We start from the raw sequence: 21,945 nt of genomic DNA, 5'->3' as shown, positions 1-21,945 counted from the left end.
GAACTTGTCCAAAAAAATCTACTAAGACATCATTTAGGTAATATCCCAGCAAAATTTTTAAGGAAGGAAAGATGAAAAAGGATTCACAAATGTTGATATTGTTGAAACTGGGTGGCAGGTCGCTGGCAGTCAGTTCAGTATCGTGTTCTTCCCACTTGTGTGTGTGTGTGTGTAAGATTTTCATAACAAAAAACTTAAATGTAGTAGGTGAAATATAGGAAGACTTTCAATGAGATGGATTGACAGTAGCTGTAACAATGGGTTCAAACATAACAATTAAGTGGAAGGCACAGGCCCAAGCAGTATTTCGTTCGGTTGTAGATGAGGTTGCAATGAATCAGAATTGACTCAATGCACCTTAACAACTACAACATGAGACTGCTGGTAGTCAACCATTTCTAAGGTATAAAAGTAGCAAATTCATATTAGTGTAATCCAATACTCATAAATTTTAATACAAATATAAGAGGTAAATGAAACAGATGAGAGAATATACATACATACATGAACTTAGTCTACACTATAAGCAGTCACAGGACAATTGGCTATCTATTTTCTAACTAAAATTAATTAAAGACCTGACTATATATCTTAAAACTATAATGCTACAAGAAAATATAAGATTTAAAAGATTGGAAACAGTCTTCCTAAGCATAATATGAAATACCTTAAGTCAAAATGGAAACAAATTTAACAACAAAATGAAAACTTTTGGTGATAAACCATCAAAATTTAAAAAATACAAACTTCAAATTTGGAGAAAATACTTATAAAAATCAGTAAGAGAAACACTGTGGCAGTTATATAATCTATTGTCAACTTGAGCAAAGGGGTGGAGTCTAGCCTATCGGGGACATAGCCAATGAGTCCTCTGTGTGGGCGTGGCCTTCTGCTGAGGATTCTGGGAACTCCTGTCTTCCTCCTGGAAGTGGGACACACACTCTCTTTGCTTTGTCTTTCTGTTGACAAGACACATGAACCACGCTGATCCCTGCCAGACCGCTGGAACTGGAGGAGCCACATGGAGACCCAAGTCAAAGCTGAGATGCTTCCACTGCCACTGGATCCACAATACCTTCTACCCACTGGCCTGTGATCTTCCTGCACTTGGCATCATTGCATGTGCTGTGTGAGTCTAAAGATAAGGTGACCAGACGTCCCAATTTTAAACGACATTTTAAAAGAGTCTCGATTCTTACCATAGCGAATGAGGGAGGGAGTGCGGAGTGGAGACCCAAAGTCCATATTTAGGCCACTGGAGATCCCCTTGCAGAGGGGTTTCGGGGAGGAGACGAGACAGACAGGGAGTGATGTAGCAACGATGAAAAATACAACTTTCCTCTAGTTTCTAAATGCTTCCTCCCCCCGACCAACACTATCAGGATCCCAATTCTACTTTGCAAGTCTGGCTAGACCAGAGGATGTACACTGGTATAGATAGAATCTGGAAACACAGGAAATTCAGGGTGGATGATCCCTTTAGGACCAGTGGTGTGAGTGGCGATACTGGGAGCGTAGAGGGAGAGTGGGTTGGAAAGGGGGAACCGATTACAAGGATCTACATGTGACCTCTTCCCTGGGGGACGGACAACAGAAAAGTGGGTGAAGAGAGACATCAGACAGGGCAAGATATGACAAAATAATAATTTATAAATTATCAAGGGTTCATGAGGGAGGGGGGAGCAGGGAGGGAGGGGAAAAAAAGAGGACCTGATGCCAGGGGCTTAAGTGGAGAGCAAATGTTTTGAGAATGACGAGGGCAATGAATGTACAAATGTGCTTTACACAATTGATGTATGTATGGGTTGTGATAAGAGTTACATGAGTCCCTAAAACTATTAAAAAATAAATTAATTAAAAAAAAAAATTTTAAGTCCCGATTTTTGGAAAGAATGCACGACAAGCTAGGGTATACGGTTTTCGGCTGCCATGTGGCTATTTCACCAGGATATGAGTTTTGTCAATGGTGTCCCGCTTCACCAATGTTAAAATCTGGTCACCTTATCTAAAGAGGAATTTATGGACTAGATAGGACATATGGGCTAACATCAGATTTATGGACTTGATCAAGACAGGGCTGGGATGTTTTCTCAATATACAATTACTCTTCTATATAAAGTTCTTTTTTATACACGAGTGTCAATGAATTTGTTTCTCTGGTCAACCGGGAGTAACACAAAGAACAACCATTGAAAAACAGGCCCAGCCTCTGATGAAAGGATTCACAGGAGCATGATGAGTGGCTAACAAACCTTTGAAAAGACCATGCTCCAGAGATGGGGATGATAACAAGCAGAACTTCCTAGGCTAAGCTGGATGCGCTCAGACTCATCTGTGGGAGCAGCAGCACCAGCCACAGAGCCCCTGTAACTCCTGCGCTCCTCCAGAGAGAGAGAGAGAGAGAGAGAGAGAGAGAGAGAGAGAGAGAGAGAAAGTGCTCAGCCATTTCACATCTTTTCTCCCCAGAGTGGGAAGTGGTATACTCAGAGAAAGAAGCAACTGGCCGTAGGAAATAGGGATGTAAGTCACTGGATTTTAATGCAGTATGATCAGACCATTTCTTTTATGTTCTTCTGTGACAGATGAGTTTAAAACCAGTTGGCAGGACAAGCCTTCAACACCTTGAACTGTGCTATTCAATATGGGAGCCATATACATAAAAATTAAATTAAAATTGGGTTCTCTAGTTGCACCTGCCACATTTCAAGTGTGCACCAGTCAATTACTGTACTGGAGAGCACAGAGAAAGTTTCCATCAGAGCACAAAGTTCTACTGTATCATGCTGATAAAATCGTACTATAAACCAGAATCTAGCCTGCATGCAAAGTCTAACATCTCAGGAAGAGAATTCCTCCAACTTTTTCTTCAACCATCATCACCTTTCATTTTTGTAAATTACATGGCTGGCAATATTAGCTCGTCTCCATCAGGCAATCTATCCATACTACAACCCTTATAGTTCTTTCCTCAAATCAAGTATCCCAAGTGAGACTGTTAGGTGCTATCTATAAATGAGTGCTTTCTGAGGTCTTCTGAAAGAATGCTATGTAAAAGCTGACATAAGGCTAATTTCCAAAATGTGAAGGTAACTCATATGCCCACTTTCCCACTTCACCTTCCTGACACCAGCCACCCCTGTGGAACTCTCTCTGATTCTGGCCATTCAGAGCCGGGCCTCCACAAGCTGGGACTCTAGCCTTCCAGCAACTGCTACCCAGGCACATGCCATCGCCTGTGCTCACTCTCACTGCCCCAGTGGGTTTAATAATTTGCTAGAATGACTCATAAAATGCACGGAAACTATTACCTGTACTCACAGTAACCCATTTATTGTCATCAGAAAGGATGTTAGGGAGGAGACGCACCAGGCGAGAGCTGGGCGAGGCCTGGCACAGGCCTCCACTGTCCCCAGGGACGGGCTGCCTGGTGCAGCTCCTGTGCGCAGATATTCTCACCAACCCGAAAGGACGTATCCTGGTCATTGGAACCTCAGAAAATATGCATGACTCGGGTTTTTACACACTTATGATTGATCCTATGATGAATAGGCATGGCTCCATTAGGCCGCCTCCTCTTCCTGAAGTTACTCCACTCAGTGGGGGGCCTGGGTAGCCCTCACTTGGCTCAGCTATTCTGGAAAACAAAGGCATCTGCATTGCTTGGGTTATTCTCATAAACCAGAGTCCAAGGGCCAAACCAAGTTCCCTGCACCACAAACGGCTTCCCAGTAGTTGCTAACAGTAAGTTATACTCCCTCATCGAGGCCTCATCAGCAGTTCAAAAGGAGCCAGCTCTTCTGAGTAAACTACCAGGAGCCACTCAGAAGTCTCTATCAACTGTTGGAAAAGGATCAGGCTGAGAGAGAAATTTTCCTGCATTTGACCAGCAGTGGGTCATTCAGAACCCCCTCCAGCAGGCCCGGAATGGTCAAGAGCAGACACAGGGACTTCCAGATTTGGTAAGATCTAAGATGACTGGCATTTTTAGGCCAGTGCTTCAACGGATACCCTAACATCTGTGACAACTGCCCCCTCAATGTCCTAACATTGAGGTTTTCAAAGGCTTTATAGCTATAAAGCTTCGTGGGAGCAGATAGCCTCAGGAGATCCTAATCTAAAGTCCTCCTCTTCTGCACCTTGGGGCTGAGAGGGAAGAGGGTCAGGTGTCTGGTTCTCACCTTTCCAAAGCAAAGGAAAAGTCAGCCCATCAGAATGGATACCTGGCAGAGATGAACAGGAACTGTCACTACTTCTTTCCTCTTTACGGTCCATTCAATTCTGCAAGGGCCTACAGTATGAACTACCGTACACACTACCCACAATGCTCGCTCAAAGTCCAGCAGGCCCCCAGTGACACCCTCCACAGGAAACACATGAAACCAGGCCTGTCTGACCCTGAGCAGCCTGAACCTGGCTTCCCTGCTCGTAAGCCCTTCACATAAAGGTTTTCCTGGACTCCACACAGTTCACAAACAGTGAAATGCCATGGCTCTCCAAAACAGCCCCATAAAAAGCAAAGGCACAATTTTAAAAAGCCTTGATACCAACTCTGCCACTCGGGGCTTCTGAAGGCCATTCCTGCCTGACCACCTTAAATATTTGTGGTTTGGATCCGGCAACTTCTTTGAAAGCAAGCACATACCCTCTCGCTCATAGTAACTGCACCCCGCTTTAGAAATGGGGAATTCGGGAGAGCGGAACCGCCTAATTAGGCCCCAACACAATTGAGCTTTTGATTCCCTATCTGCTTTGGAAAACCGCTGCTTCAGTCTGGCCGTCTTCTCCAAAACCCAGGTAGCCAGGTCCAAAGTGGGAAAAGCAGCAACAATGAAGCGACAACTTCACTTCCCTGCTGCTGTAGGACCCAGGGTAAGCAGCTGGGACAGGGCCAGAGACAGCCCAGAGGCCATGGCAGCGGCTGGACCCTGGCTCCGCAGACCACACTTCCCGCAATGTCACCACTGGGCAGCTTGTGACAGCTTTGCAGGCTGTGAGGTTTTTTTTAAGGACACCAACAGTCCTAGGTGGCCTCTGGAGCTGGTCTCCACAGGGGCTGATGGCGGCCAGCAGCAGAGAGCGCACTCTCGGACAAGGGCTGCGGGAAGGCCTAAGGCTCGGCGGTGGGACTCAATGAGGGAGACCCTCACCCTCACGGGAACGCTCTCACTCTGCAGATCTCAAAGCAAACCAAGAATGGAGGGAAGAAAGGCCAAGAGTGGGAAACAGATGTTATAGGCCTTGATGTGCACATGTACTGCTGCACACACGTGTGCGAACACAGCCTCAAACCTCCCATGGCCAGAGTTCTGGGTTTTTTTAAAAACTTTTTCCTTAAATAGTTTGGGAAAGTAAGTACATATTTTTCTGCACTGAGAACTTGTACCTTGACTTCCTATTTTAAAAACACACACACTACTGAAATACTGAAAATGGAGAAAAAGACACCGAAGTTTCGTAATACTACATTCACTTCCTTAAGGAGGTGAGATTCAGAATATAGACTGAAAAATCCTCTCTTGCTAGATCCCCAGGATCTGAATTCTTTCACAACTGAAGGCTTGGTGCAGCTTCCCACGACCTAGGGACATGATAAAGAAATTTCCAGCTCACCCCGCTCAGCCCTGAAGCCAGCAGGGTCAGGGAATGGCACCCCAACCAGTCAGAGGGGACTCCTGAGCGCCCTCTGATGTCCCAGGTGGCAGAGTGTACAGGTGTCTCTGTAGAGCTGGCATGTTCCCCCATAAAGCACCAGCAGAACAGAACAGAAAATAAGAAACCAGCACTTGAAATGACTCCCAATTCTCCAAGCAGAAACAGGCTCACCTGATGGGCTAAACTCGGGGGGAAACTCCTCTTTGTGCCTAAACAAAGTCCTCAGGCACAGTGAGAGGGCCTCCCAAGTCCTGCTTTCCGGGGATTTCAGCACACAGGGGCGTGAGCATGGGCCAGAAAGCACACTTACCGCCTCTCCCCGTTGTGCTCGAACTTGATTCTGACGTCACTCTGCCAAAAAGAAGGACAAACAAATCAGAGGTTTCTCTGGCATGTGCCATTCCTGCTATGCCCAGGGAAGCCCCGGGCAGTCCGTTAGCAGCATCAGGCAAACGACTCTGGTGGCCTGAGCTCCAGATAGGCATTCCTTTCCAGTGAGTAGAGCCTTCCAGTTCCAACCTCAGGCAACCAAGTGTTGGGACAAGATCTCTCGGGAGCTGCCCTAGCTCAGTCTGCTCTGCTCTGATGTGCTGTTTCTGACTTCACACGTGCTGTCCACAGCTGGCTCCGCAGTGTCCCCACCACATCACCTTCTGACCAGGGGACTTTTCCTGCGTGGTTCACGTGATTAAAAAGAAAAAGAAATCTTGGTGCCGATGTGGCTGTGGGCAAGTGACATGTTCCATGAGTTGTCACTCTCCCACTTGTAAAGTGGGGCAAAAATACCTAATTTTCAGAGTTGCTATGGGAATGAGATAACTACCCGGCAGACAGCAGTTGTGCAAGAAATGGTGGTGGTGCCAGAAATGTTCACTTCCGTCATCCTTCCCGGGTTAGGCAGTAGGGTAGAGTGGGACCCCAGAACCATTAACCTCAGACACGGTTTGCACGGGTATCCTGTCACTCCCCGGGCTATCTTGTTCTGTTCTCCCAGGACAAAGCAAAAGGAATAGCATGCCAATGCTCGTGTGTAATAGTATTTGCTAGAGAGATGAATAAAATGAAGACCAGAACTCAGCATAAACATCAGAATTAAGAGGAGGTAAAAAGTTTTAAGCATTTTAAAAGCAAATCAAGAAGCGGCAGCGATTGCAAAGCAGCAAACCAACAACTTGAGGGAGCTAAAGAATGAAAGGCAAAGGGGAGAGCTTAGAGAAGACAAGGACAGGTAAAGGGGGAACAAGAAGACAGACGATCAAGAAACCAGCAAGGAATAGAGACGGAGGAAAGTTGATAGTAAGTGCGAGATCACCACGCGCAGAAATAAACGGGTTGTGGTCTGCCTGAGAGAGGAGGGTGTGAGACTATCTCAGCGTGAGGGACGGACAGCAGTGATAGCAGAGGACAGGACAGGACAGGGCTGGGCGCATAAAGGACTGTTTCGAGGACTGGAATTCCCTTCCAGCCCAGAAGAGATGTCCAGTGAATTAGATCAGTGATTCCAATTTATTCTCTGAAAAAGAGATTGACTTTTTCAAAAAATATTCAGTCAGAAGAATGTACATCTATTTCCTGTCTGGCGTAGTAGGAGGCTAAGGGATTCTCCCAATTGCTTCTGCATTTAATCTACTGTGATACCACAGGTCATGTGGCCCTGGGAAACCTTATTGTACATTTCTGACAGAATGAGGGTTTAAAGGCAAATAATATCTTACTCTTATTAAGAAAATAGTATTTACCTCCTAGACTCTCTAGCAGGATTTTAGAAACCCCCTGGGGGTCCCCAGGACATATTTTTGACAATGAATTCAAATATAAGAGGTGACCCAGCCTCTAACTCTATTGTTTTAAAAATGAGGAAAGTGGGCCTCAAAAAGCTTAGTGTCCCTATCAAGGGTCGCATAGTCAACAGGGGCAGCAGGGCTCCCCTGAAGAATAAGCCTGGAGGGCAGAGACCCATCCTTTAATATGGGCCATTTTAAGTGTTAGCAATGCATGAGGAGAGTGAACATTTACTGAGCATTTACTAAGTACCAGGTAGCGTTCTACTGGAGACCTGCTGGAAGTGTGGTTTAGACACCGGCTGCTAACTGCAAGGCTGGGGTATTCAAGCCCACCAGCCACTCTGAAAGGGAAAGGTGAGGCTGTCTGCTCCTGTCAAATTTGCAGTCTCAGAAACCCTAGCAGGGTCCTCAAACCTTTTAAACAGGGGCCAGAGTTCACTGTCCCTCAGACCTGTTGGAGGGCCGGACTATGGACAAATTCCTTTGCACACTGCACATATCTTATTTTGAAGTAAAAAACAAAACGGGGCAAAAACACCCGGCGGCGGGCCGGATAAATGTCCTCGGCGGACCGCATGTGGCCCGCGGGCCGTAGTTTGAGGACCCCTGCTATATGGTGTTGCCATGAGTCAGGACTGATGCAATGGCAGTGGGTTTAGGCATTGTTCTAAGCATGTTACACATATCTTAATTAATCCTCACAACAGGTCTGATTATTATCCCTACTTTACAGAAACACAGACAGAGACACACACAGACAGATGGACAGACACACACACACACAAACCACAAACCCCCCAAACCTGAGTTACAATGAGGCTGAGTTCCTTAAAGTCACGAGGCTTGTAAGGGCAGAGTTCACGTTTGAACCCTGGAAGCTTAGCTCTTCCCCACCATGCTATATGCCACAACTGAAGTGTCACACAAGCAAACGAGGCTCATTTCACCCATAGATGCAGGCCCTCAACGAGAGCACTGAGAGAAGAAAACTATCAAAGGATCTTTTGTGGACTTATTTTTTTGGAGCTCATGGTGGTAGGTATGGAAAGCTCCCTGTATCTGGGGTAATGGGGCAGAGCCTGGGGACCAGGGATGCAGCAAGCCACATAGCCTGGGGAGGGGTCTGTGACGGAGGCAGGATGGGGGACAGCACACTACCACCTTGCTTGGATTGCAGGGGAGTGCGAGTATACGTGTGCAGACAAACCTAGGAGGGCGGCTGTCAAGCTGTCAGCAAGTCGTTGTGTAGACTCTGGGTTGACAGCAGTTATTTGACTGTCCCCTTCTGTTCTTTCCCCTGAAATGCTGTGCAGCTACCATGGCAGGGCCCTCCAGATCACGGCCCCAAGAGATGCCGCTCAGCTCGGGTGTGCCCCTTCCAGCTCGGGACACTCCTTTCCCCCCTGGCTCTGAAGTTTCCCCAAGTCCTAACCACCCTTTATAACCCGGTGTGTCCCTGCAGTGGGGTTACCGCATCCTGTCACCCAGTCCTGCCAACGCACCTTGGTACAGCTATCATTCATAAACTGGGATGTTGTATTTGTAGACACCTATGAAGAAATCCAAAGGAGCCCTGGTGGCAAAGGAGTTAAATGTGTGGCTGCTAACCCTAAGCTTGGTGGTTTGAGCCCACTAGGTGGTTTGTGGAAGAAGGATGTGGTGGTCGGATTCTGCCCAGTGGGGCGGTTCAACCCCACCCTACAGGGGTGCTCCGGGTTGGAATCAACTCCATGACAGTGGGGCTTTGTGTGTGTTTGTTTTAAATAAAAATGCTCTCAGTCTATTCCTGGGACTAAAGGAACTAAATTTACTCTGCAGTGGGCCATAATCCAAGCACTACATTCTATGTGAATATACTCAAAAGGGGGATTAAACTTTGTTACCCCCAACACAAATCACTCTTACCCAAACTAACTGGCCTGTGCATAGGAAATACGCTGTGTAAACAGAGGCGCCGAAGGCACCAAAGCCCTTCTCTGATGTGGTGACAACTTTTCCAGAGCAAGATGCAGGGCCCATAGAATGCCCCAATCTGCCTACTTCCTAAATCTGGGTTGCCCTGCCAGGCATATAAGCAATGGATAAAGCAAGCTCAGATAGGTGAGTCGGTGAGCTCCTCCTTGCCGACCATTCTCCGTGACCCCTCTGAAGCATTCTGCACCGAGGATCAAGTCCTCTCTCGTGAGGTTCTCCTCCTCCCTTCTGTGACTCCGGCCCAGCCCAGGGAACCACACGAACCACACTTCTGCTTTTATTTGCTGGTTCCTCTTCTTCATGCCCTCTCTCACCCTCAACGCACACATGACCACTTTCAATGTGTGGACTTTTGGCCTCTGGGCCTTTTCTCTTTTTTCTCACATCTCCTCCTCCGTGGGATAAACTCAATCTGTCAACCTCTAAACTGAAGGTGCTCAGATCTCTAAGTCCAGTCCCCAATTCTGAATCAAAACTTCATCTGCTTGCCATATATTTGAGGCAGATATGTAGTTGTTGTGGGGAGCCCTGGCGGGCTAACTGCAAGATCAATGGTTCTAATGCCCCAACCACCACATAGGAGAAAGAGTGGCGTCTGATTCCTCAGAGATTTACAGCCTTGGACACCCTCTGGTGCTGTTCTACTCTGTCTTATAAGGTCGCTAGGAATTGGAACCCACTCGACCACAAGGCATGTTCTGGGCTCATGTGGGTATTAAGGGTGCAGCTCCAGAGTCAAACTACCTGGCTCCAAATCCTGGCTCTACAACTTCTTTTTTTTAATTAAACACTTTTATTGGGGACTCTTACATCTCGTCACAATCCATATATTCATCCATTGTGTCAAGCACATTTGTTGACATCATCATTTTTCGAAGCATTTTCTTTCTACTTGAGCCCTTGGTATCAGCTCATTTTCCCCTCCCTCTCCTGCCCTCCCTCCCTCATGAACCCTTGACAAGTTATAGATTGTTTTATCTTACATCACCCTGTCACCTTTCACCCACTTTTCTGTTGCTCATCTCCCTGGGAGGGGGTTATACGTCGATCCTTGGGATTGACCCCTTTCTCCCCCCACCTTCCCTTATCCTCCTGGTATGTCTATTCTCATTGTTGGCCCTGGGGGGTTATCTATCCTGGACTGCCTGTGTTGCGGGCTCGTCTCTGTAGCAGTGTGCATGCTCTGGTCTTATCTGATCTATAAGGTAGAATTGAGGTCATTATAGTGGGGGGAAGAAAGCATTAAGAAATTAGAGGAAAGTTGTATGTTTCATCGGTGCTATACTGCACCCTGACTGGCTCATTTCTTCTTTGTGACCCTTCTGTGAGGGGATGTCTGTCTACAGATGGACTTTGGGTATCCACTCCTCATCCCCCCCACCTGGCTCTACAACTTCTTAACCGTGATCTTGAACATGTGACTTAGTCTCCTCATCTATAAAGGGAGAATAATGATGGTCTCAAGCTCATAGAGCTATTGGAAGAATTAAACGATATAATTTGATTAAAGAGACTAGAAGGCTGTGTGTTGTCAAATGAAATACAACTCAGAGTGACCCCTTAGGAGAGAGTAGAAGCACCTCATGGGGTCTTTACAGAAGCAGACTGCCACATCTTTCTCCCCCAGGGCAACTTGTGGGTCTGCACCAAAAGCCTATTGCTTAGCAGCTGAGCCCTACTGATTACGTTAGGGGGCCTCCAAAAGAGATCAGAAGAATAAAATCCCACTGCCATTGACTTTGACCCATGAGGACCGTTTCTATAGGGTTTCTATATGGGAGCAGATAGCCTCATCTTTCTCTGGAGAATCACCTGGTGGGTTGGAACCACGAACCTTGTGGTTAACAGTCTAATAGCACCATCAGGACTTCTCACATATAATCTGTGTTCAATAAATAATAATTTGGGTCTATAATCCTTTAGCTAAAACACTTGGGGCTGACAAAAATATTTACCATTGCTTAAGCCAGTGGTTCGCAACCTTCCTAATGCCTCGACCCTTTAATATAGTTCATGTTGTAGTGACCCCCAACCATAAAATTATTTTCACTGCTACTTCATAACTGCAATTTTGCTAGGTATAAATCATCATGTAAATATCTGATAAGCAGGATGTATTTTCATTGTTATAAATGGAACATAATTAAAGCATAGTGATTAATCACAAAAACATATGTAATTATATATTGTGAAATATTTACTTCTAATTACAAATAAATGAAATTCTGTCTTGAAGCATGGTGTAGCGTGGGTAACAGTCTTCACACGGGTACTGTATGTGGGTGTATCTGCATGTGGGCAGACCCGCCTGGAGGCGGATAGAGGAGGGTGTCTCGGTTCCTAAGACCATGGGAGATAGGTGTTTTCTGATGGTCTTAGGCGACCCCTGTGAAAGGGTCGTTCCACCCCCAAAGGGGTCACAACCTACAGGTTGAGAACTGCTGGCTTAAGCAGACTCTTTTTTAAAAAAATCATTTTATTGGGGGCTTGTACAATTCTTATCACAATCCATACATGCATCCATTGTGTCAAGCACATATGTACATTTGTTGCCCTCATCATTCTCAATAAGCAGACTCTTAATGGGAGAATCCATTGCCCAGTATTAGGTTGCTAACCTGGGTTTGAGAGTTTGACTTTAGGTGTACAGCACTCTTTATAGACCACATCAGAATTACTTAATTTGAAAACCCAACTAATGGATCTGGACTGTACCTTAAACATACCTGTTGAAGATTAAAGGGACTGAAATATTCCTTTGAACTTGAAGCTGATATATCTGATGTGAGAAGCAGCGAAGGTTGGCTAGTCCCAGGTTGTAGATTTAGAAGTCTGTGGATTGTGGTTCAAATCTCTTGCTTTTGAGGTTGCCCAATAATTAGTCACTGTATATAATTAGTATATAATCAGACTGCCATATACTTGCTATTTTCATTTTTACTTTGTAAACGTAGTTTTTGTTGTTGTGCTTGTGACGTCTTGTGTGTGTGTGTGTGTGTGAGGTGTCTTTGTTTTTTCCTTTGAAAACTGCTAGCATGTGACATAAAATGTAAATTGCTGCCAAATGTAATAATGCGTTTAATAAAAGTGATCCATGCTACAAAAAAAAAAAAAATCCCTTGGGGCCAAAAGATGATTCAGAATGAATGAAAATCTTTCTGATTTTGAGAGGTCAGCTGGTGCACCTTCTCCCTAGCACGTGAGCCCCCAGGGTGTGCGAAGCAGCACCCTCTGGCAGAGGCAGCCTGCTCACAGGACTCTCTTGCAGTTCACTGGGGGCCTTGTGACTAGTTCTGACCAAGAGTCACAAAGAAAACTGAGTTCTACATGCTCTTCCTTGGTGACCACATGTTCCAGATGGTAGGGCAGTGGTTCTCAACCTTAATACAGTTCCTCATGTAGTGGTGACCCCCAACCATAAAATTATTTCCACTGTAATTTTGCTACTGTTATGAATCGTAATGTAAATATCTGATATGCAGGATATATTTTCATCGTTGCAAATTGAACATAATTAAATTATAGTGATTAATCACAAAACAATATGTAATTATATATTGTGAAAGATTTATGTGTTTTCCGATGGTCTAAGGCGATTTTTTAAAAGGGTTGTTTGACTCCCAAAGGGGTCGCGATCCACAGGTTGAGAACCACGGTGGTAGGATATAAGGACAACAGCTCTTCAATCGGTCTGGGGCCCTAATTGACGGTGGAAAGGTACCAGCCTTCCCTCTCTCACGATGCACATGGTGCACAACTTCCATTGTGCTAAAGTCACTGGGATACTGGGGTGACACCACTGGGGCTAGGGATCCCGGCTCTCCTGGTCCTAACTGACAGTAGGACTAGTCCCAGTGAGTGGAAGAAATAGACTAAAATTATCCTGAGTCAGTTCAAGCAGAGTTTTATTGCCAAATGTTTTGTTACAAATTTACGAAACAAAACAAGCTGCTTAATTTGCAGTATTTTTGTGGATTTCAGAACTATAGATAAGGGCTGTGGACCCACAAAAACCACACACAGAATTGTTTCACTGTGACCCTAGACTCACTTTATCTCTCTGTGTCAGCATCAGGCACCCTCCTAAACCAGTCACTCCAATGCTGGCACCACTACTCTCGGCCATGGAGGTGCAGACCTGCTCCCCAAATCGTTCCTCCTGTCCCCTCAAGAGCCTGTCCTACCCTCCAAGCCTCCTACTCTCCCCATTACCACCCTTGCTGGCCCCCCTTCCCCTCACTCCTGGATTCCTCAAGCCGCCTTACACCTCCTGGAAGGAGCTCTGGTGGCGCAGAGGGTTGAACACAAGGTGGCTAGGCAAAAGATCCCAATCCAGCAGCCACTCTGAGGGAGAAAGAGGAAACAGCAGCTTGCTCTATAGAGCTTTTATAGCCTCGGAGATCCCTACCGGGCAGTTCTGTGTCCTCAAAGGTCACGGGAGTTGGATTCTGGACTTGATGCCAGATGGATACCTCTCGGCATCTCTCCCTTCCAATCCATTCACATCCCTTTTTAAAAAACGCAACCAGTGACCAATCCCTGCCCTACAGAATAGTCCAAACCAGTGTTTCCTAAAGTGGGCGATAGCGCCCCCTGGGGGGGATGCTAGAATGATCCAGATGGTCTGCGATAACAGATACCTATACTTTATCTTGGATTATAGGCTACAGTTTAGGTTTTTAATTGCCAGGGGGCACTGCATAATTTCCAAATTTTCTGAAAAGGGGCAGTAGGTCAAATAATCTTGAGAATGTGTAGTCTAAATGCTCCTTCAGAGACCTCTGGGGTATAGGCTCATTCAGTTTACCTCAGTGTCTCACCCTGCTCCCCACAGGAGCCCTCCTCTCCTGTAAGGTCAATGCCCACTTCATGCCTTCAACTACGCCACAGTCCTTTCTACTCCTAGGCCTTTACTCAACCGGGTTCCCAAACAGGCATGCCCTCGTTTCCACCTCACACACTTTTACAAGGTCATGAGTCTGGGTTTGGATCTACTCACAGTCACACCACAGAAGGCCAATCTGTTCTGGAGAGATTACAGCCAAGATTCTACTCTGGGTTACCATGGGTTGGAATCCACGCAATGGCAAAAATGCCAACAACGAACTTTTATATACCCTTCATGGCCTGGTTCACGTAATCTGTGAAACTTTTAGCCTAAGCTCACCCTCCACTGAACTTACCATCCCTGTATCTGTTGAGGCAAAGCCACATTCGACCTCGATTTCTTTCTCACACGTATTATTTCCTGGGCACAAAGCACATGCATGACTCAAGTAGCTTGAATAAAGCATGTGCCGGACTGAATGAAGAGGGGTTACAGCACATTAAGTGAAGAATTCACATCTAGGAATTCAGGTCTAGGCAGGTTCAAGCCCCGGGGCCTCCACAGCCAATGTGGTGAAAGCAGTCCTGAGAGCCATGCCCAAGGAGAGACAGTTCAGGCCTCCAGGCTGATCACAGAAGTAAAGGATGATCCTGAAGTTAGGCTAAACTATGACCTTCTCAAAGTCCAAATTTGACAGCTATACATGTAACCAACTCAAGAGAACACTAAGTAATCCAGAAAAAGCAACTGTTTATTTGACAAAGGTTTGCGAACCACTCTGTCCTGGCAAAGGGCTCATTAGCCATCAGCCCTCGAACCCTCTCCCCGATTCTGCATTGCTCCACTACCCTATATTTGCTGGATAACATCCACACCTTGTTTAAGTATTTTACCAACATCTTATCCATAAATATAGTTCAGGAAAAGCCCAAAGATCACTGAAAGATATGATTATACAGTAACTTTCTTACAAAATTTAATGAATGCCAAGCTTCTGTGTTGCTTTCGATATGTTTTATTTTCAAATTAGCCAATCCACAAGCCCCTTTGAAAGAAGGGAGTGGGGAGGAAAGAGACAGAGCAGTGGTCTCAATCCCCTCCCTTGCTAGGGGGAAGCTCCTGGAAAGAGGAACCTTCTTCCAGAATGGACAGCCAGGCCCTACTGGCCCGAGGACAGTTGCTTTTGCATTGAGAAGTACCCACCAGTGAACACATGGACTCAGGTGTTTGTTCAATGCCTCTACCTGCCATTTTGCTAAGATTCAAGGTCAGTAAGGATTAGTTGAAACAGGGATTATTTCTATTTCTTCTCCACTGGGGAAAAATGTTTTAATTGGGTTAGCTTTAGAAGTTATCAAAGGTCCAACAGCCAGCCAGGAAGGACAATTCTGTGAAGGCAGAAAAGCTACCACGCCCTCAATTCCTTGCTCTGGTTCTAAGTTCTCACCAGCTCAAACCCGCAATCCCCGAGCCCCAATGGACATAGCGTTCGCACCACAACTTTATGTGTATTTGCACATCCGTCTTACAGTGTACAAAGTGCTTTGCATTCTGCCATTCATCTTACTGGAACCTTAAAAGGTAGACTTGTTGGGTATGACTAGGCCTATTTTTCAGTGGAACATCTAAGGTTATAGAAGGAAAGCTGTATGACTTATGCATGGTAGAAATGCTCTGATCAGGGTCACAAGATCTGGGTTTGCTTCCTGGCTCCTCTCAGCACCTCTGTGAAGGAGCTCTGTAAACCCCAAGTATCATTCACACACTGTAGTCGCTGAAGGGGCCCTGGTGGCACAGCAGGTTGCACTTACTGTTGTCAGGTCCCACGTTGGTTCAGACTCCTAGTGAGCCTCTGTCCGACAGAGCCCAACTTGACTGCCCAGTCCTGCTTTACCCCAAGTGCTACGCTTGAGCCCCTGGCTGCAGCCCCTGTTGTCAATCCAGCCCATCAAGGCCTTCCTTGCTTTTGCTGGCCCCCCGCTTTACCGCGCATGGCACCCCTCTGCAGGGGCTGCTCGCTCCTAACAGCATGTCCAAGTCTCGACATCCTTGCCTCGGAGAAGTGTTTTGGCTGCACTTCTTCCAAGACAGATTTGTTTGTTCTTTTGGCAGTTCAGGGTACTTTCCATAGTCTTCACCTACATCACAGTTCAAATGCACTGTTTCTTCGGTCTTCCTGATTCAATGTTCCTTATTCAACTTTCACCTGCATAGGAGGCACCTTAGTCCTCCCTCAAAGTAACCTCTTTGTTTTTCAACACTTTCAGGGGCCTGTGCAGCAGATTTACTTAATGCAGTGTGTCATCTGATTTCTTGACTGCTGCTTCCATGAGCACTGATTGTGGTTTCAGGCAAGATTAAATAATTGACAACTTCAACCCTTTCTCTGTTTATTATGATGTTACCTATTGTGAAGATTTTGGTCTTCATTACATTTGAGTCAGAATCCATACTGAAGGCTGCAATCTTTGATCTTCAATAAAACACAAGTAAACATCTTTCTGGTATTCCCTGCTTTCAGCCAAGATCCATCTGTTACTGGCAATGATATCCCTGTTCCACATCATTGGTAGAATTCAATTTTTTCATCACTTAACTTCCATGGTTGGTGTATAACTTTGAATCACAGTTGTTTGGACTGGATTTTCGTTATACATGGATAGATATAATCCTATCCCAGACTGTACTGTATTTCAAGATATATCTTGAAATGTCTTTTTTGAGGATGGATGGAACAGCATTCATGATTGTACCATTCACAGCATAGGAAATCAGATCATTTTCTGATCCAAAAAGACCAATACCAATCTATGTCAGCTAACACCTAAGATATCAATCTTAATGCGTTTCATTGTTGACGACCTAATTTTCCTAGATTCAGAGTTGGTACAAGTTCTGATTATTTGTAGATTTTCTGCAGCTGTTTCTTCTCATTTTGAATCATGCCCCATCAGCAAATGAAGAATCTGAAGGCTTTACTCTATTCGCGTCATTATGGTCAACTTCACCTGGAGAAAGCAGCTCTTCCGCAGTCGAATTTTGAGTGCCTTCTGAGCTGAACGACTCATCTCTGGCACTATCTCTGACAGTGCTCGGCTTCCATTCATTAGGCCCTCGAGTATCTGACAGTGTTTCAGTGCTCTGCTTAAGGTTGTCAGCAGCTAATTCCTCCAAAGGGGACCGCTGATTCCTTCCTTCTTCGTCTGTTCCTGGTCTGGAAGCTCCCCTGAAACCTGTTCACTTTGGGCAACCCTGCTGACGTCTGAAATAGCAGTGATACAGCTTCCAGCACCACAACAACATACAAGGCACCACAGCACAACAAACTGACAGACTAGTGGTGGGGGTTGCACATAGTGACCTGCTAACCACAGGCCAGCAGTTCGACTCCATTCGTGGTTCCATGGGAGAAAGCAAGGCTTTCTGCTCCTGTGAAGATTTACAGCCTCAGACACGCACAGGAGCAGTTCTACTCTGTCCTAGAGTCACTGGGAGTCGGAATCAAATTGATAGCAGTGAGTTTTTTGTTTTCTTTTTTGTTGTTGTTGAAAAATTTTTTTAATCGTTTTATTAAGGGCTCATACGACTCTTATCACAATCCATACATACACCCATTGTGTAAAGCACATTTGTACATTCATTGCCCTCATCATTCTCAAAACATTTGCTCTCCACTTAAGCCCCCGGCACCAGGTCCTCGTTTGAGTTTTTGTTTTCTATACTTGTTGCCCACTCCACAAATTGTTGTTGCTGCAAGCACTCCGCAAACTGTAAACCCTGAATGGATACTGACCACTCCGTGACTCATAGGCCTGTGCTCTTCTTACCTAGAATGAAAACTGTCCAGCCCACAGAGACCCAGCACCCACAGGTAAAGGAGCACTGTCCATCATGGCCAGCAGAACCAGCCGCAGTCCACAGACACAGCCAGGGCCTTTCGAGCCTTGAGGAATCATCATCCAGCTCTTGCCACGGGTGGAATGGACAGAGGGAGACCAAAGACCCTACCTGCTACGATAGCTGGCGCCTCACCGTCCGTGGACTTCCAGAGCTGCTCAGAAGGCTTATCTGTTCTCAAAGGCAGTCTCCTTTTCAATCACTTACCTAGCTCACTCACTCATAGAAAAGGAAGTCTGAAGTCATGCCAAATAGAAATTAAATTGGGTTTTCCAGTTTTTCTGGCCTCAGCCTCCAAACAATTCTGTCAATGAGCCTGCACCTCCCCTAGGCTTCTGGCCGGGTCAAGCCTAAGCCCTAGAAGGTTGTGCCGATCTCAACAATGCCTTGTAGCTGGCACTGCCGTTCTCACACTGAAGGCCTGCTTGCCTCTGCCAATACCATTTCACCCTTAAACAAACAACCCCCGGTGCTAGCCAAAGGACTTTGTTACTTTCAAAGGGCTCTGCAACTTGAATCTTTAGTTCCACTTGATGGCCAACTTGGCCTTTCCTAGCCATTTAACTTAGGTTTGCATCTTTTGTTTCTCCTATTCCTAAGCATGAGCCTTCTGGTGAAATCATGTAGAAGATGGTTCCATCCTATCCCAGGCGCAAACTAACGAAACCAACAATAAATAAAGGTGAATTCACTCTGTAAATTATAAAGTCCTATATAAATGGATTATTAACAATATCTCTGAACTGCCCGGCCAGGTTGCTGTAAACACCCCTCCATGTGCACACTCTACCCCACATGCACATAGACTTGTTCTCTCTCTGTGCTTTCTGGATTTTGCTGAAAGACAACTTTCCTGGTCAGAAGCTAGGCATCTGCTCCACTATGACTACATATACGGGAAAAGCTACTGTGACATTTTCATAGCCCTTCGACTCAATGCCGGCAGAGAACGTGAGCTCCAGTTTCTAAAGAGTTATGCTTACATGCTCTGGGCTTCAATCAGTTCTCCCCAGATCCCACCGCCCCCCTGAAACTGAATCCTCAGATGGAATTCCTGCTGATAAGTTTATCATGATATCTAAACCCCTGAGCCTGTGTGACAGGAATGGTTGTACCAATGAGGCTCCAAGCCTCACATACCTCATTTCTTGTCCCTTCGAAACCAACAGTCTCTGGTATTTAGAACATAAAGCTGTGTTGTTCCAAACAAAAGCCACTAGCCACATATGACTATTTAAATTCTATAAAAATAAATAAGTTTCAAAGTCAGTTGCTCGATAGCCCACACTGGATAGCACATATCTAGAACATTTCCATCATCAAGAACATTCACTGGGCAGCACTGAGTGAAGAGGAGTAGCCCTGCTGTGAGAAATGGTGACCAGCGCACAGGACACAGGTCATGTGCAGCCAGCGGCTCCTACATCCTCTCGAAAATGCCTTATCCCAGAAATGAAATCTACCCTCTTCATATCGCGAATATCATATCAGAAAGCACATTTCACCTTTAAGGGGTGGCTTGGTTCCTTACCAAAAATTTCTTTTTCTCACTGGCCCCTGCACATGAGCTTGTGGTTATTGAGGGGCTGTTCAGAAGGGCTGGGCTGCTGCTGTTGTGCTTTTTCTTTAAAAACAAAAAAACTGAGGTTAATTTATGTCCTGCAGGCAACAGGAAAACGTGTGAACGACATTCAAGTAAACTGTGGGTCCACAGAGCCCGTGTCTCTTCTTGGCTTATTTCCTAACCAGTACTTAATTCTTTTCCCAGCCTTCTCCCTTCATGACCCCTTGACTCCAAGACACAGCAGCAGGCACAATACACGACGGGGACTTCTTCTCTTTTAATCAGTTTTAAGTTTGAAGCAGAAGGATTCCTAACAATCTCCTTACAAGGAACGACTGGGGACCACTCCATCCTTCCTTTCCCAGTCCCTCTGGGCTTTTGAACTCAAGAAAGCGTCTCCCATTTGCCCACTATCTGATGTCCACACCAACAGTCCAGTTAGGAGAAAGATCAGCTGACTGGAGCGCACTGGCGAGCACACGCCACATAGGAAGACAGGAAGGAAAGTGAGGTCATTCGCCTGGGGGAGGGGACTCGTTTCTGGTAAGAACAGCTCCTTCCAAAAGTGGCTTTGAATGTGAAGTGGGAACCAAGCGATTAGATAGAACAATGTACGAAAATAATACAAGAATGGGCCCTGGTCCGCTGTCCCCTACTCTATAAGGTAGCCACAAAAATAAAAGCAGCTTTTGAAATGACTCCTTCCTCGTGTTCTAACATGACACAAAAGGACTCGGGGCCCCTAGTATTCCTGAAGGCAGGAAATACTCCGGGAGCTACATTTTGTAGGCCCCAAGGAAGAAAACCCAGGGGCTGGTGTGTTCCTCCAGGAGCCAGGGTCTTCTGGCGGGTGGACAAGGTGAAAGGAGGAGCCGAGAAGCTTGCTGAGGACACAGCGCACAAGGAAGAACGTCATGAAAACTTTTCCATCAAACCCCAGGTGCTGCGCTGGAAACCCAGTGGGGAGCAAGGCGCCCCTCCCCTGGTGCCTCTCTGCGGCCGAAACGCTCAGTTAACAGAGGCAGAGGACACTGGAGGTGAGAGCCCTGCAACAGCACACAAAGTGAACTGGTACCAGAATTAAAAATCATTTCCCCAAACAGCAGGCAGCTTCAATAAAGCAGGCACCCTCGAGTCCCCTAGTTCCTAAGGAGGAAAGCCCATAAACAGTAACAGCACAAAGCCGCTCACCACGGACTTTAGAACATACCAAGTGACATTTTAATCAAAAGAATCTTCTCTCTTTAGCTTGAGTTTATGTAAGCGGATATCAAAATTAATTTTTAGGGTATGCATGATTTTATCTGAGTTAGGAGTCACAAATCCGGATAAAATATTTGCCAAATAATTAGTAAAGAAAAAGAAGTATGTGGATACTGTCTCCACCAGGAGCACAGGGATTACTCTTGGTTTCCAGTTACCGCCTGTCAGGGGCAGGCGCACAGGCTCTGGACTCCAGATCACAGGCCCACTCCAAGGTGGTGTCTCACTTAGCATTGAACAGACTCAAAGGAACGAGCCAACAGCATCCAAGCCTGCTACAACAGAACCCTGGGCTGCTCACACTTTTCCCACGACTAACCCCCCTCCCTGGCAAATCCAGCTAGCACACACACCTGTCTATTTGGGTGGCCCGTGTCCTTGTTCTTCATGGTCTCATATCCAGGTAGCCGGGAGCGTCGGCCCATCTGGAGGGCCACCAAATCCTTCATGATCGAATCCAACGCTTCTTGTTCGTCTGCAGGGAAAGAGAACACATGGGCTAAAACACTTAGGCACTGGCCAGCACAGCAGTCCACAAATGACGGCCCCCGAGCTTGGGGAGCTCTGCCCTGGGGAAGTGACAGACCCCGCGACATGCCCTGGATATCTCTGAAAGCACACAGAGGAGTGTAGACCACGTCACTGTGATGACAACGGATGCATGTACTGTTGGCACCAGCATGTACTCAATCGTGTGTATGCACATGCAGTCACCTGCTCAAGCAGTGTCCCGAGCCAGAGAAACTCCATGAGGAGAGGGGAGAAGATGGCGTGAAGCACACAGAACACAGCATGATAAAGCACTGAATCAAAGAGGAATGGTTGAAAGCTGATTATGGAAGCCCCAACCCACTACTATCGAGCCAATTCCAACTCCTAACACCCCTCTCTTGGGGGCTCCAAGGCTGTAAATCTTTATGTGGGTGGAGCAGATGGCCTCATCTATCTCCCTCAGAGTGGCTGGTGAGTTTGAACCATCAACC

The 21,945-nt window shown here is 46.2% G+C and overlaps 1 protein-coding gene across 1 annotated transcript in view; it reads right to left on the bottom strand.

Annotated features, from left to right (window-relative positions):
- Positions 1–21,432, bottom strand: part of MAP3K3 (mitogen-activated protein kinase kinase kinase 3) — a 56,905-nt gene extending 35,473 nt beyond the window's left edge. Inside the window, exons 1-3 of the mRNA XM_045299829.1 lie at positions 21,316–21,432; positions 19,667–19,759; positions 5,963–6,003 (exon numbers count right to left, since the gene is read on the bottom strand). Of these exons, the coding sequence (XP_045155764.1) occupies positions 5,963–6,003; positions 19,667–19,759; positions 21,316–21,411 (230 nt within the window). The 5' untranslated portion in view covers positions 21,412–21,432. The remainder of the gene's footprint in view (positions 1–5,962; positions 6,004–19,666; positions 19,760–21,315) is intronic.
- Positions 21,433–21,945: the final 513 nt, after the last annotated feature.

This window comes from Echinops telfairi, unplaced genomic scaffold (assembly GCF_000313985.2).
Source record: "Echinops telfairi isolate 266 unplaced genomic scaffold, ASM31398v2 ScPeMD7_7458;HRSCAF=8496, whole genome shotgun sequence".
NCBI lineage: Eukaryota > Metazoa > Chordata > Mammalia > Afrosoricida > Tenrecidae > Echinops > Echinops telfairi.
This window is presented reverse-complemented; position numbering and strand designations above follow the sequence as displayed.